Genomic DNA, 12704 nt, shown 5'->3' with positions numbered 1-12704 from the left:
AAATGTCTTTAACACCTAATTTGGTGGTGGCGGGTAAGCACAATGTTGCTTTATGCCAAACAATTATCAATACTTGAGATGTCTGATCTAGTGCATTGAGCTAAGTACAATAAACGCCAATTGCACTCAGATATAGAACTATTAGCTCCATAACCTTCTTGAATGTCTCATTTGCATCTAGTGTACATACAATCAAGGATATACTCGAGAGTAACACCTTCTGGGTGTAGTTGGACTAGTGGACCAGAATACCATCAGAATTTATGCTCAAAACTTCAAGTCGGGTTGAATCTTTTTTTCTATCAATAAAATTAGGGGTGTGCTATTCACACACCTTATTTTACTTCTCACACACCCCTTGATAATTTCTGTCCGTTGATCTTCTTCAATTTATCCGATCCGACGGTCGAAAATTTAAAAAGTGTGTGAGAAGTAAAATGGGGTGTGTAGATATCGCATTATTGTTCTCTTTCAAAAAAATAAAAAGAACTAATTAGCAGATAGATTTGACTTCTACTACAAATAATCGACTTTTTAATAAATATCATTAAATGGTGGACCAAATTTTGATCAATATCTTAAACCTAAATGACGTAAAACAAAACGTATGTTATGCACATGTGCATGCAATTTTACCTTTGCAATCAAACTATTGGCCACTCCAAAATAGTCATCATGCATTTCTTATTCTTTTTAGTTTTATTTCACAAAATAGGTTATTGAACATTGGATAAATAAAGAGAGTAAAAAAGAAGAGTAAGAAGTATATCAAAGTGCATGATGACAATTTTAGTGTCAGGAACATCTCTTATGTTTATCTAATTACACTTCATGTACAAGACGGAAAGAGTTTGGTTTTTCTTTATCTCGTTTGCTAAAAATTTTACTATACAACAATGTATATTCTACAAGTTGAGATGAGTTCATTCTCCTGGCATAGAATGACAACTACATTTAACGTGCAATGTAGGGGGTTTGGCTCCATTCAGTTTAGTTTTTTGTCGAAATCGAAAACCGAACCGAATTTACTGTTTGATTCGGTTCGGTTTTATTTTTTGTCTGTTTTTTCCGGTTCGGTTTTGGTTCATTAGGATTAGAAGCAAACAAGGCTGAAATGCACCGTTTTAAAGCAGGGGTAAAATTATAACTTTAGTTTGGTTTGGTTCGATTTGATAGCTTCGCTTCGATTTTTTATTTTACCTCGGTTCGATTTTCGATCCAACTTTTTTGATTTTTAATTTTTCAAACCCACCCTAGGGCAATGACATACAACCACCTAGTGTAGAAAAACTCCATTACTCCAATATAATTAGAGATGAAAAACGCTCCAGATTTTCCATGTACCATGAATTGTTTTCCCCGTAACGCATAGGATCTGTTGACCGACCAATTGGTATGCTTTTGCTGATGTGTAAGCACCAGATTCGACCTCTCCTCCTCTCTCTCTATGCACCTTCTTCCACCCTCTCTCGCTTCCGCTCTCTGAAACTTCAAGTTCCCGAATTTCAGAAACCTAAAAAATCGGCCATGAATTAGCTTCTTGGTTGTCAAGAAGATCAAAACCCAGATACCCAATTATTCAGAAAAGCAAACGAATTCGAGAACATGGCGGAAAACGGCCCATCGTCGTCCCCAAACCCCCTCCAACCCAACATTGACCCAGCAGCAGCAGTAGCATCACCCTCAAACGTTATGATCACCCAAAACCCAGCAATCCCATCCTCTTCAACTCTCTCCCAGTCTCCACAAATCGCATCCCCACCTCTCCCTCCCCTGCCCAACGTCTCGCTTCCTCAAACCCAGCACATTTCGCCCCCCGTCGGATTGGATTACGCGCAGAAATCGACCCAGCAGCAGCAACAGCTGCAACAGCAATCTCAGTCATTGGTGCAACAATCCCAGAACGTGAATGTGAATTCCATGTCGAATTACCAGCTCCAGCAGAGTCTGCAGAGGACGCCGTCGATGTCCCGAATGAACCAGCTTCAGCCGCTGAGCCAGAACCCGCAGCAGCAACAGCAGCATTTCGGTATGATGAGGCAGCAAGGGGGTTTGTATGGGCAGGTGAATTTTGGTGGCCCTGGTGGTATCCAACAGCAGAATCAGCAGCAGCAACAGCAAAACCAGGCACAGCAGACTCAGCAACTTGGCGGTGGGAACTTGTCGCGATCAGCCTTGATCGGGCAGAGTGGCCACCTGCCCATGTTGTCTGGCCCTGCTGCTGTTGCAGCTGCGCAATTCAATCTGCAGCCGCAGTTGTTGGCCTCGGTATGAGTTTATTGCCCTCATGAAATTTGCTGTTATCTTTTGATTGTGGTAGGTGAAATGTGGCGTAGTTAGTGTGCATTTTGTGGAGTTTAAACAAGTTGTGTTTAGTAGCAACATAAGTTTCTTAATAGTGTTTTTCTGTGAATGTTATATTGGCATAGCTGGTTGCTTCAATGTGGGCAAAACCATCCGACATGGTTATGCTACGTACTTCCTAGAACCAATGTTAATCATATACTATATTACATAGTAAAGTACACCTTGATTGGTATTATAAATCAAATGCAAACAATCTTAATTTTAATATGGTACATCAGTTCCCTTTTGAATTTCTCATTGAATATTAGTGCATCAGTGAAAGCTGTTGGATCGATAGATGTGCTGCTTTGGTTTCTGTATTATTGCATAATATATTACGCACTGTCAAGTTAGCACACCAGTGAACTCAATGCTTTCTTGAAAATGGAAATGTTTCTTGTTTAACAAAATCAGCAAACTTTCTGCAGCCGAGGCAAAAAGGCAGCCTGGTCCAAGGTTCCCAATTTCATCACGGTAATTCTCCTGGGCAATCTTTACAAGGAACACAAGCAATGGGGGTGATGGGATCCATCAATTTGAGCTCGCAACTAAGAGCTAATGGGGCCATTGCTTCTTTTGCTCAACAGAGAATAAATCAGGGGCAGGGCCAACTTAGGCAACAGTTGGCCCAACAGAGTCCGCTCACCTCTGCACAGGTATAATTGCATACTTTCCTCTTGCCCGATCTACTAACTTAGGCATCTTCTACTTTATTCTGCCAACTGCTATGTTGGTTTTGAGTTTCTTATATGTGTGTGCAAATTGTTATACAATGTTGCATGTGAATTACTCATTCTAGCTGATCATGCTATGTTGTATAATGAGTTTTTCTACAGCTTGAATTTCTCATATTCTATTAAACTTATATGTTGGCTTTGGACCCTGCAATAAGGGGCCATGCAGTGAGGCCGACTTTCTTTTGGCTTTACATGTGTAGTCTGACCTGTTTCAAGTAATAAATGAAGGTCTTTTATTCTTTGGGTTGGGAGGGATATTCAAACTGTGGAATTCCACTTTCTGGTTCTAAGAAAGTTTTGGTTTTAAGAAAGTGACACGGCCTTTATCCAGACCTTCATGTTTTCTGGTGAATTTTCCTCCAGTATCGTTCACAGACAGAACCAACAGGCCAAACAATGTTAATTGTATTATGTTTTATAATCGTTTTACCTTCTCCTTGGTTTGATTTAGATTTAAACGTTATTTAAGATCTGCATGTAACAAATGAATTAGGATAACTATGATGTCTTTCCTGCTTTTCATGCCCAACTAAAAACAAATTTCCAAATCATCTGTTTGATCTTTGCATCCGGGATATCACTTTTGACTAAAGTTTCACAGTTGTTTTCCGCTAGCTTATTTCATTTTGAGTACATTTTATTAACTCCTTAAACCTTATATAGTAGTTATATTGAATCAATTACGTCAACTTATCATTTTGGTACTCGGAGGACCAATGAGAATGAATCACTTTATTTCATGCTACATGAATTTTAGTTACAAAGGCGCCTTTCAAACCATCAATTGCTGTTTTGGTATCCTATGAGAATCCTACATTGCTCTGCCTAGAAAATATGCTTTTTGTTTTCTATGTTGGTTGTTGTTGTCGTCGTTTATTTGTAGCATCTAACATTAGCCTTGCCAGGTTTTGTTGAATGGAATCGATCATTCTTTTCAAAACGTACTCTTATTTTCTGTAATGACCCACTTCCGCTTGTTGGGTATATTTGTAGAGTTGTAGGCATTTTAATATTGGTGGTACAGTGTTGGCATTTTGCACAGCAGGAAGGATAGAGATGTATTTATACAGTTTAACAATCTTTGGCAATGCTGTTACTCTATAGCATGTATTGGATGAATATATCAATTTATGGTGGGGACATTTAATCTGACTTTACAAAGTACAGGTTCAGAGCTTGCCAAGAACATCTTCACTATCTTTTATGAACCCTCAGTTATCTGGTGTGTCTCAGAATGGACAGCCAGCAATGATACAGAATTCTTTATCACAACAGTGGTTGAAGCAAATGCCAGCAAGTCCTGGCCCTGGTTCACCTTCACCTTCACCTTCATCGCGTCTTCAACAACATAGGCAGCAGGTTCTCTATCAGCAGCAACTGGCTTCTAATCAGTTGCAGAAGTCTATGCCCTTGACCCCGCAACAGTTTAACCAGCTTGTACAGCAGCAGCAACAAATGGGACATCCACAGCTGCAACAGCAGCAGCATCAACAGCAACTTCAGCAGCAGCAAATACAGCAGCCACTACAACAACAATCGCAGCAGCAGCAGCAGCAACAGCTGAGTTCCCCAAGGATGGCTGGACCCGCAGGCCAGAAATCTCTTAGTTTAACAGGATCACACCCTGATGCTGCTGCATCTGGTACTACCACACCTGGAGGGAGTTCAAGCCAAGGAACAGAAGCAACTAACCAACTTCTCGGGAAGAGAAAGATACAAGATTTAGTCTCTCAGGTATTCCTTAGTTAATCTGCTATTTCATTTTTTGGTTTGTGTGTTGGGAGGTGGTTGTGCTCTAATAAATTTGTCTTTGTGAAATCTTTTTTCCCTGCCCAGGTTGATTCACAAGGCAGGCTGGATCCTGAAGTTGAAGATCTTCTCTTGGAGATTGCTGATGACTTCATTGATTCTGTAAGGCTTGACATGCTAACTTTTATACTATATGTAATATGTATATTTAATGACGATCAATTGAAGATCTAACTTAAGGACTTGCATATCTGTAGATCAACTTTGGACAACTGATATACGTATCAATTGGTCACATTTAATTTAACAGTTGATATACAAGTCCTCTTGTTAGATCGGGTTCATATAAATATACACACGTGGACATGCCTCAAAATAGTCCTAAATTAGTTTTGTACTGCTGATATATACTTCACTCTTATAAAACTCTGCGTGCCAAGTTTTCTCTGGCATGTTGGAGCAGATAAAAAGAAGCTTCATATGGCACTCGTGGACATTAAGTGCTTATCCTATGCCTATTTGCAGGTGACAACATATGCATGCAATTTGGCAAAGCATAGAAAATCTTCAACTTTAGAGTCCAAGGATGTGTTGCTACATCTAGGTTTGTTCTGTAACACAACTCATCTCCATATTTCTTGTGAGTAATGCTTACACTAAACACCTACTGGTCACCTAATATGATACTTAGAGAAAGATCTAACATGAGTTGACATGGGATGCAAATGAGAGTTTTCTGAATATGCAGACTAAATAGTCAGCGAATTTAAATCTGTGTTCATTCTCTCTACTTAATCTGGTTCTGTATGTCACAGACCAATCTACCTAACTAATTGTCTACAAAAGTAAAAAATGAAAATGAATTAAGGTTTCTGGTTGGTTCCTTGTTCTTTGTGTCTTTGGTTTCTGGTTGGCCGTGGTGCGCATTTTTGTGCTCATCTTTCCTTTTTTTTTTCTTGATGAATAACTTGTGTTTTCCAAGTTACTATCAAAATTTTCTTGATTATTATTAGAAGGGATAAAAAAAAAATAAAGAATAAAAATAAATAAAAATAAAAATAAAAACAAATAACACTCATTTATGGATGGATATCTTTTTTGGTGTGTTTATGGGGTTTGGAATTCATTGAGGTCATTGTTTGTTTCATGCGATGAATATGAGATTTGTGGAGATGTACATAACAATAGTATGGAAGCTATAGTAGCATCTAAGTTTATATTATATTAATAATTCATATCACAAGAATCTTGACTCGCTTGATCCTTTATATGAATCATAGTTGATGCAAGTGTAGTATTGCGGAATTTAATGCGTTGAACTCATTTGCAGAGAAAAATTGGCATTTGACAATTCCCGGGTTTTCAAGTGAGGAGAGGAAGTGCCAAAACAAATCTGTAAGTATCTTCAACATCTTAGGATGAACATTGTGGTGCATCTAACATCTTTGAGTATATCTACTTCAAAGGACAAATTTAAAGTTTGATAAGTACTTTTTTATTTATTTTTAAGTTAAATATGTTTGGTTGGATTCGCAATCAACTGTTGAAGATACAAAAGTAGAATGTATGATGCTCCCATATTATTATTAACCTACTTTCCAACTCGAGATTTATTGTAATACCTTACTTTTTAAACATACAGTTGTCAAGTGATCTCCATAAGAAGCGTTTGGATGTGGTAAGTTTGAAATTTCTGTGTATATGTTTTTCCTTTTAGTATATTTTTTTCTTGACGAACAACTGAAAGTTGGTCTACAACTAACGACTTGGTCAGATACGGACGCTGATGGAATCATCGAACCTGGAAAAAAATCCCAATACTCCTAAAGAGATGATCAGGGGGTTTGGCAATGCAGTTGGTACCAACCACTTGATTAGACCATCTCTTGGTGCAGAACAGTTGGTTTCACAATCAACTGGTTCTCAAATGCTGCAGCAAATGACTCGGTTTTAATAGATATCAGCTATCAGCGATTATTGTCTCCGTGCTGAATTTAGTTGTTACATACGTTGGTAAGCATCCTCATTCGCTAATATAAATTTGTCCCGTCATCCTTCGAGGCTTACCGAAACTACAATAGAAATACGGAAGCTGATATTCTTTACCCTGAATTAAGTGTACTTGAGAGTCGTCCAAGCATACCAGACTGTTACATGTTTGTTTATTTCATTGACATCGCTTGTAAATCTGGGTTCTACTTGTTTATCAACTTAATATTTTGGAACTGCTTGTTGTACAGCAGGTTTGGTTAGTGAAAGCAGGAGCATGTCCGGGTCGATAGAAAGCACAAATCTGTAATTACTTGCTAAGAAGTGACAATTAGATGACTGTAGTTGAACTTGACGAAATTATCGATTTATACGCATAAGTCGTGAGGCCAACTCGCAGCATACCAGGGTTGGGTTGGGATTTGTTTTTCATTTCTTTAAATTTTTTCGCTTGGATTTTATTTGTATGGTAATAATTGAACAACTAGTTCGCTTTGTGTACTAATTTATTTGATTTCTTGGGTGAACTTGTACACTAATCTGCTTACCTCCAAGTGTATGGATATACTAATTTGTTTTTCCTTTATTCCTTCCATGGTGATGACATTATTTTAGTATACAAACGCTATAATTCGAAACGTTCATTCTATTTATCAATCATCTTCAGAATAATTCCCTTAATTTATGAATCAAGCAAAACGATCCCCTATCATAAGGATGCTATTTGTACTATAACCGTTTTATTCTAACACATGAATAGCTATGTGATTTTTAAATTGATCAAATTTTTCGTATTATTTGAATCGTAGGACTCACTCTAACCATTGGAGTAAGTCTTAAAATTTGGCTTTTAAACACATCCTATTTCTCTCTAACACTTGGCCCAAAATAGATTAATCAACCCAACATGTGTTTTGTTTCATTCACGGTAGAGATTCAAATGGGTCGTTGGTTATCCAACGGTTTACATTAATTTATTTAATGTTTTGTTTTATATTTATAAATTTATTGAATTCAACGAATCAGATCTAATATGATCAAATTTAACGGTAACAAAATGATCTAACGGTCCAGAATTAAATCCAATGGCTAAAATAATTAAAAAAAAATTATTTAACTCAAAATTTACCCAAAAACTCTATTAATACCTATGTATTAGTTCAAATATCCACACAAAATTCACTTTTCTCTTACAATTCTTCCAACTTTTGTTTCTACCATCTTCCAAAACTATTTCTTCCCATTTCCAAAATTTTCAAGATGGCAAAAAATCATATTAGAGGTCATAATTTGTCAAATGAGGAAAATGTTGTTTTGTGCTTGACATAGGTTTGTATTAGCAAAAGATGGTATCGTTGGCACAAATCAAAATAAAAATGTCTTGTAGGCTAAAATTGTTGGTAATGTTTATGATCAATGGAAGGTTGTTGTCAACAAAGCGTGCACTTTATAGAAGGAAAGTTTGGAGAGAGCTGTAGTTGACATTGACATGACTAGTGAAATGAGCACTATAAAAATGATGAGTATCTCCGTTGATAGTCTATTGTCAAGGATGAATAATGACTTTACATAAGGAGCCAAAGAGCCAGAAAAAACCTCAAAAAAAAAATAAATAAATAAATAAATTTTGTCCTCCCCGTTGCCGTTGCCCTAGATTATTTAGCAAATAATTTTGATTTGAGCTTTTGAGATGTGACCCAAAAGCCAAAAAAAAAAAAAAAAAAAAAAAAAAAAAAGGATATTAAATCGAATTTGAATGGTGGGTGTCAGCATTTCATGGGACCATTTCATGTTTAAAGCTAACAGTCAAACCCCAAAGTTTAGTTAAAGTGGTGTCTTACGCACGTGCTGTATATCTGGTATGAGGGGTTCTTAATTTCCAAAACGAGTGTTTCACATGTGTTGTGGAATTAGGACAGCTGAAATTTTAACGTCGTATGAAGGGCCAATGAGTGGAGGAAGAATGAAGAAAATGAGATCGATTATTTGTTGATTGGATACCTTATCATTATTGGGTGGTTGACAAAACGGAAACAAACTTAAAAGAGTAATGCAATCAACAACAATCACGTAATATAATTTGCAAAATTTAGTCTAAATAATTGGTTTCCCTAATATTATTCAACTTAAAATTGATATTTACCTTACTGAAAAATTTGGATGAGTCTTATTTTGTGCCCTCATAGTAATTGGCAAATGAATTATGGCAATCTGACTAAGAATTCTCACATGTATTAGCAAGTGCATTACGAGTACACAAATACTGCACAAAGGAACATATTGATAGAAAAGAATGCGTTGTGGGATATGAAAGCTCTCAAACTAATTATGGGATAGAAAAAAGCTATGTTTTTATTTGGACTCCATAGAGAAGGATATTGTGGCTCAAAATCACCTTATTATCTCAAAGCACCATTTGACAGTAGATTCAACAAATTCAACTAGCTCACATCTGGTACTCTGGTTAATCACTAAATCGATCACACAATTACCAAAATCACCTATAAGAAGACTATCAAACTTAATTACCATTGCTACAAAATAAAACTTTGTGGGTAACTACATTTTCATTAAAATTCAACGGTAGAGTTCAAGAAATTGGATCACTACATGTTCAAACAAGAATTTCTTGTACTAATTTGAAAACACGACCAATCACAAGAAGCATAATTCTCTTTGCAAATGACCATCTAATGTTGATGTTCACATGCCTTATCTGATGCCGTGATGTGTGATATATTTGTGTGGTTGAGAATGGCCATCATTTACCTCGTGAAACAAATTAATTAAGAGATGTGACCACTCTCCATTAAAACGGATTTCAGAAAAGACCAATGCTTCCAATCCAAACGCCAGTGCACACATGAATCACGATTTTCCGAACATGTTGGGGAGCAGATGGCATATTTAAATATTTTTGTTTCTTTTTCAACCAACTTTCAAAGGCGTGTTAGAAAGTTAGCTACCAGAAAGCAGCCCAAGGAGACATTCAGGTCAATCGAAAGGTATCATAATCACCACTCATATAATTATAGAAATGCAGGCATACATAATAATTAAGCATATGCACAATTTAATATTTTTATTTAGTTGGTTTTTAATTTTAACGAGCCTTTATGCGTCGGATATTTTAAGATCCAATTTGCCCCTAAAATTATAGTGAATCAGTGGGGCCTTCAATGATGCATGACCTTCATTGTACCAAAGTAAGTATATTTATATGTATATATATTGAGTCTTCCACTGTTTCATGATCTACCCAGAATAAATCAGTCACCAGTCAGTCCTTGGTATTGCCATTGGAGAGCCAGAGAGAGAGAGAGAGAGAGAGAGAGAGAGAGAGAGAAGAATTTTAGGGTTCCTTAATTCTATAGGGGAGGCTTATAGATGGGAAGGAGTCCTTGTTGTTCAAAGGATGAGGGGTTGAATAGAGGAGCATGGACAGCTATGGAAGACAAAGTGCTAACTGAATATATCAGAATTCATGGTGAAGGGAAATGGAGAAACCTTCCCAAAAGAGCAGGTGAGATGGATATATATTTTGTGTGTCTGTGTCACACACGGCCCCTTCTTATTAGGGATCTCTTTTCACTATAGCAAAATTTGCAGAAAAATGTATATGTTTCAAAAGAAAATGTAACAAAGAAAATGTATATGTTTCAAAAGAAAATTTATATATAAAGACATTTCATGGGTTTTGCAGGGCTTAAGAGATGTGGAAAAAGTTGCAGGCTGCGATGGTTGAACTATCTAAGACCTGACATCAAGAGAGGAAACATCACTCATGATGAAGAAGAGCTCATCATCCGGCTTCACAAGCTCTTAGGCAACAGGTAATCAGTTTATTTTTTATTTGGGCTTTATTATTAACAAAAATTGTGTGAGTTTTTCTTGGTATTTAATTAGAAGTTTGGAATATCCGAATTTAAGCTTCAATCGTTAATATCAGTCTGAAGAATGTTAAAGGATCTTATATTTACTAAAATCTAAAATATGAGAATTTACTAAACTGTGACTTTCAGTGAAGTATCTACATCGTTAACGTGGAATAATATGTCTTGAGGTTTTTGTTTTTGTTTTTTTTTTTCCGACTAATTTTGAGTTGGGTGCTCTAATTTGCTAACTTTGGATCGCCAACCCTAATATTATCAAATTTAAAATACTATCTTATCTGTGCAGATGGTCTTTGATAGCTGGAAGGCTTCCAGGCCGAACAGACAATGAAATAAAAAATTATTGGAACACTACGATTGGAAAGAGAATTCAAGTTGAAGGTCGCTCATGTTCTGATGGAAATCGTAGACGACCAACCCAAGAAAAAACAAAAAAACCTACACAGTCGTCACCAGAACCTAGTACAAATAATTCATGCACCAAAGTGGTCAGAACCAAAGCGTCAAGGTGCACAAAAATGGTCTTACCCCATGAGTCGCATAAGTTTGGTGACAGTACTGAACAAGTGATCGATGCAGCACCAATATTTGAAGAGGTGGTGAACAATCCAACGGTGGAGATTGATGATCCTTTGTCACCTATGTTATTTTTAGATGATGAAAACAGTACGTCTGAGTTTTTGCTGGATTTTAAGATGGACGAGAATTTTCTATCCGATTTTCTTAATGTCGATTTCTCAGTGCTCTATAACAATGAGGGAGCTGGTAAAGCTGCTGCTGCTGCCGCCACTGAAGACACGAGTAATAAGCTGCATGGCCCAGATCTCCAATCATCCATGGCTCCTATCGTGGACTCTGAATTGGACTGCTGGCTCGCAGATAATTAATACAGCTCATTAATCAAATACTAAATCTTAATTAATTCAACCTTCAAAATCCTAAGTAGCTTATTATATGCAGAACTTTCCCTATTAATTATGAGAAAAATGCTGGTAATTCATTGTGTCATTGTGTACGTGTGAGATGTTGACTTTGACAACTAACTTTACCCCATTTGATGGTAACCTGCGGCTAGAGGATCTTCATGCTATGTCCAAATAATTCCTCAGAATCCTCTCTCCGTAATATATGTAGTTGTTTGTTGCAATAAATAAAACCAATGAATGGGCCAATTTTAGATCGATTCTTGTTGAGACAATTGAAAAATATAGAAGAAAAAAATGTACTATGTTGATTTTATTTAATTTTCTTTATTAAAAGTAGTCTTAATTTGTAGTATAGATTATGTATTGAAAAATACCATACATTCTTTCAGGTTTGGTCTTGAGATTTTTCAGGCCCGACTTAGGGTGGCACCAAACAAAGGCTATAACATAACTCCACACAAGAAATTCAGTTTTTTATTCGGACTTGTGTACTAAAGGTAACGAAGGATTAAATGTTTAAAGAGACAAAATGTTAAATTGTTATCATTTTAAAATTTAAAAGTTTAATGTGAGAAAATTAAAATATTATGACCTATTTTGAAAATCACCTCAAATTTGAATAGTGTAAAATGAATTTACTAGCCCAAATTTGTTTCACGTTTACTAATGTCTATTTTATTTTTCTTTCCTTTTGTATATAAGTAGTGATTAAACACATAAGAAGTAACGATTGGAAGCAAATATTCACTAGTTTTAGTAGAAGAAACAACAAATTTGGGGTGCGTTTGTTGCACTAGACTATCTCAGACTGGATTAGCTTCATGTACTAAACTAGATTAGCTTCAGAGACTAAACTGGACTAGCTTAGACTAGACTAAGCTGGACTAACTTAGTGAAACGTTTGGTGTAGTGTCGGACTAAGTCACAGACTATATTTTTTTTGCCATTTTTAATTCACTTTTGGCTTAAAAATTAAACAAAAATTAATAATTAAAGGGCAGTGAACCCAAGCAAATTTTCTTTCCCCTTCCTTCCTTTACCCTTCCTCGTTTCTCTTCTCCATC

General features: G+C 36.3%; 2 protein-coding genes across 3 annotated transcripts; both read left to right on the top strand.

Moving 5' to 3' along the window:
- Positions 1–1359: 1359 nt before the first annotated feature.
- Positions 1360–7407, top strand: LOC126610389 (transcription initiation factor TFIID subunit 12b-like). 2 transcript variants are annotated; one of them, XM_050278446.1, is made up of 9 exons: positions 1360–2268; positions 2775–3002; positions 4251–4817; positions 4920–4994; positions 5358–5436; positions 6163–6227; positions 6475–6510; positions 6607–6845; positions 7076–7407. In XM_050278446.1, exons 1-8 carry the CDS (start codon positions 1606–1608, stop codon positions 6784–6786), a joined length of 1893 nt encoding a protein of 630 aa, XP_050134403.1. In that variant the 5' UTR covers positions 1360–1605; the 3' UTR covers positions 6787–6845; positions 7076–7407. The 2 variants fall into 2 exon arrangements, with proteins under 2 accessions (XP_050134403.1, XP_050134402.1); XM_050278445.1 differs by having other exon boundaries at positions 1361–2268; positions 7073–7407.
- Positions 7408–9948: 2541 nt separating this feature from the next.
- On the top strand, positions 9949–11897 carry LOC126610390 (transcription factor MYB1-like). Its single transcript, XM_050278447.1, has 3 exons — positions 9949–10344; positions 10525–10654; positions 11001–11897. Exons 1-3 carry the CDS (start codon positions 10209–10211, stop codon positions 11599–11601), a joined length of 867 nt encoding a protein of 288 aa, XP_050134404.1. The 5' UTR covers positions 9949–10208; the 3' UTR covers positions 11602–11897.
- The last annotated feature ends 807 nt before the right edge of the window (positions 11898–12704 follow it).

Source organism: Malus sylvestris, chromosome 17 (genome assembly GCF_916048215.2).
Source record: "Malus sylvestris chromosome 17, drMalSylv7.2, whole genome shotgun sequence".
NCBI classification, from domain to species: Eukaryota; Viridiplantae; Streptophyta; class Magnoliopsida; order Rosales; family Rosaceae; genus Malus; species Malus sylvestris.
The sequence above is the reverse complement of the archived record's forward strand: the minus strand, read 5'-3'. Positions and strand labels throughout refer to the sequence as shown.